The sequence below is a fragment of the Schistocerca piceifrons genome, chromosome 4, assembly GCF_021461385.2.
Source record: "Schistocerca piceifrons isolate TAMUIC-IGC-003096 chromosome 4, iqSchPice1.1, whole genome shotgun sequence".
Lineage (NCBI taxonomy): Eukaryota > Metazoa > Arthropoda > Insecta > Orthoptera > Acrididae > Schistocerca > Schistocerca piceifrons.
This window is the reverse complement of record NC_060141.1, coordinates 488,427,843-488,430,518: the sequence shown is the minus strand read 5'-3', so window position 1 is coordinate 488,430,518 and position 2,676 is coordinate 488,427,843. Positions and strand designations below refer to the sequence as shown.

General features: G+C 39.6%; 1 protein-coding gene across 1 annotated transcript; it reads right to left on the bottom strand.

Annotated features, from left to right (window-relative positions):
* Positions 1-764: 764 nt before the first annotated feature.
* Positions 765-1,322, bottom strand: LOC124795936 (putative gustatory receptor 28b). Its single transcript, XM_047260017.1, has one exon. It carries the CDS (start codon positions 1,320-1,322, stop codon positions 765-767), a length of 558 nt encoding a protein of 185 aa, XP_047115973.1.
* Between the last annotated feature and the right edge of the window lie 1,354 nt (positions 1,323-2,676).

The following is a 2,676-nucleotide window of genomic DNA, read 5'->3' as shown; positions in this document are numbered from 1 at the left end:
ATCAACTGTGTTCCAAAAAGCATATTTTATTCGAACAAATCGAAAGTAATGTAGTACATTATTTGCATTTCTGCAGATGACACGCCTGAAACATTTTTCCTTAAAGGCTGGACTCCAATACTATTATCTTACAATTAATAAATTTAGTCAACACTAATTGACTTCACAGCGTTGGGCATTCTCTACTAAATCCATCTCCACAGAATCGGCGCAAATCTTGCGCTTCACGCGAAACCATGTCTACGATATCACTCGTAGCTGTACAACGTGATGCATTCTTAACAAAAATCCATCATTGTAGAGGGTTAGAAACAATTCATTATTTGGTTTTGAAGTGATAATTTTCGTTAAAAGTGCCGATTAACAAATCCTGTCGCGACAACATTAGTTAAGAGGATGATTAAACGCATTAATTCCCTCAATATTTCAACGTCTTCAAGAACAGGCATTCAACCACTTGCAGTCATTCTCGAATACGTAATCACTGTGATGATGAGTGCAGCCCAGTACCTGATACACACTTATTTAGATAATGAAATACTGTTCCTCTCTCGTTCATGCTGAAGAAGAAGTAGTTATTATTTTTGCCTTTGGCCACAAGACAGTGAGTTCATTAGTTCTTATTCAGGAAACAGTCCAAAATAAACAAATTGCGTCTAAAAATGTTTAACAAAAACACACTACTACAAGAAATAAAGCATCACACAGTACTAATTGATAAAGTCGATCATGTTGTGGAACTAAGGAATTGAACCTAATATACGTTACTTGCTGCTAGGATTGACGTCAGCAAACTGCACGAGGATAACGATATAGGTCGTGATGGCTGATACACAACCTGTCAGTAGTGACCTGTCCATGAGGAAGAACCCTGCAGCATGGTATCTGAGTCGACTGCATCTCAGCTGTTGGGCGAACTTCTCCAGAGCTGTGTGGTGGACGCGGCCAACCAGTGGTGACAGCAGCGACAGCTTACCGACCAGCTGTTCCGTGTGGTTAGCCTCCTGGACCACCACTTCGCTGCTGTACACGATGCCGACCAGCCGCCACACCGACATCAGCGCCCACGGTAGATACCGCACTAGGATCGCACCTGATGATTCACCAGACCAGATTACTCCCACACGTAGAAAATGTGCCACTACCAAGTAAACATTGATTACAATGTTCACAAAAGAACTTGTTACTTCTATAAGGTTTTGTACACTGTATGCAGCATTGACAGTTTTAGCCAAATCGGAAAGGAGGTCATGCACTTTCTTCAAGTCAGCCAGCGGAATACCATCATCACATCCCAGCACGTGCTGTACCTTAATCATCATATTTCGCTTATTCCAGTTATGTAATCTCTTTCTGGAGACTAATGAATGCGGATCGGTCACATATACCTCGTGACATTTATGTGGAATATCTTTCCTTGGATAAATCCTAACAGAGGACATTATCATACAGTCAAGCTCATCTTCTGTAGAAAAGTTTAGACTTCGGAGAAGATATTTATTCAGTTTTTGAAATCTTCTGAACAGTATCACGTTAAGTGCACAAAACTGCAAGGTAACCATATTCCTTACGACATGGCCGAAATACACAGGTGTCGACGAAAGAAACCGACCCTGAGGTAATGCAATCCACAAAGTTGCGATGATTAATGAAGCTGTATAAATGATAACCCCATACATCAATCGACGCACGACGGAGGCTGTGGTAACATATTCCCTCTCGATATCTTTAAACAAGAATGCATCTACTGCAGTTATTTTTGCATATATGCTATTAACGTGTCTCTGTCTTAAAATTGTGCTTCTTAGAATTGAGGTAATGGATGCACTCACTCCAAATACCAGTTTACAGACATATAAATCCTTCATGAAATTGTCCTGTAGATTAGTGCTGTAGATGTCCCGCAGTCGTAAACTTAATCCATAAAATGCAGACACTAGGAACAATAAAAACACAAACGCACAGTACAAACGAAGTGTTGTCGATACAAAAATTTTTCCACTCTTCGCCTTAAAGGAAAAAGGAGCAGTACCAACAATGTTGCATAGGGTGAGGAAAAACCGTATTTGTTCACAAAACTTCGTTTCTGCATTCATCCTAAAGAGAATTCTTAGCAGTGCACAGAACGATTATGAGCAGCGACTGAGACAGCGTCCCCCATTACTGCGAAACAATGCAGCAGTTATTTCGCTTAATGGGAGATGGACAATTTAATTTGAGCACTTACAAAGAAACAGTTACAGAATGGGTCCTCCAACAATAACCAAACTATGGCAACATAAATGCCTTTTTTGTTTTCCTGTTTCAATACAAAAGAAAACTAACCAGCCAGTCGTCGAAAAGCTTAGTACAGGTATCTGGTTTCATAAAAGATCTGCCCTTCATTTCTGTTGGACAAAAGCTGGTGAAATACGTTTCAAGTGCATCAAACCGCACAAATTATGATTAAAAGTACCGTGTAATAATGCATTTCAGACATCCAGTCTCTGCTGAAAGCTACAGTTTTTTGGACGGTGTATTTAGCGTCTGTTAATGTATAGTACGTTACACATTGAAATTACATTGTGGAGATAGTAATGTTAGATGTTCCAGAGATCATATTCATGATAAACAGTCATGTATCTTTATGTAAACACTACGATGTGGAATCATCATTTGAACAGAATGTGGCAGAAA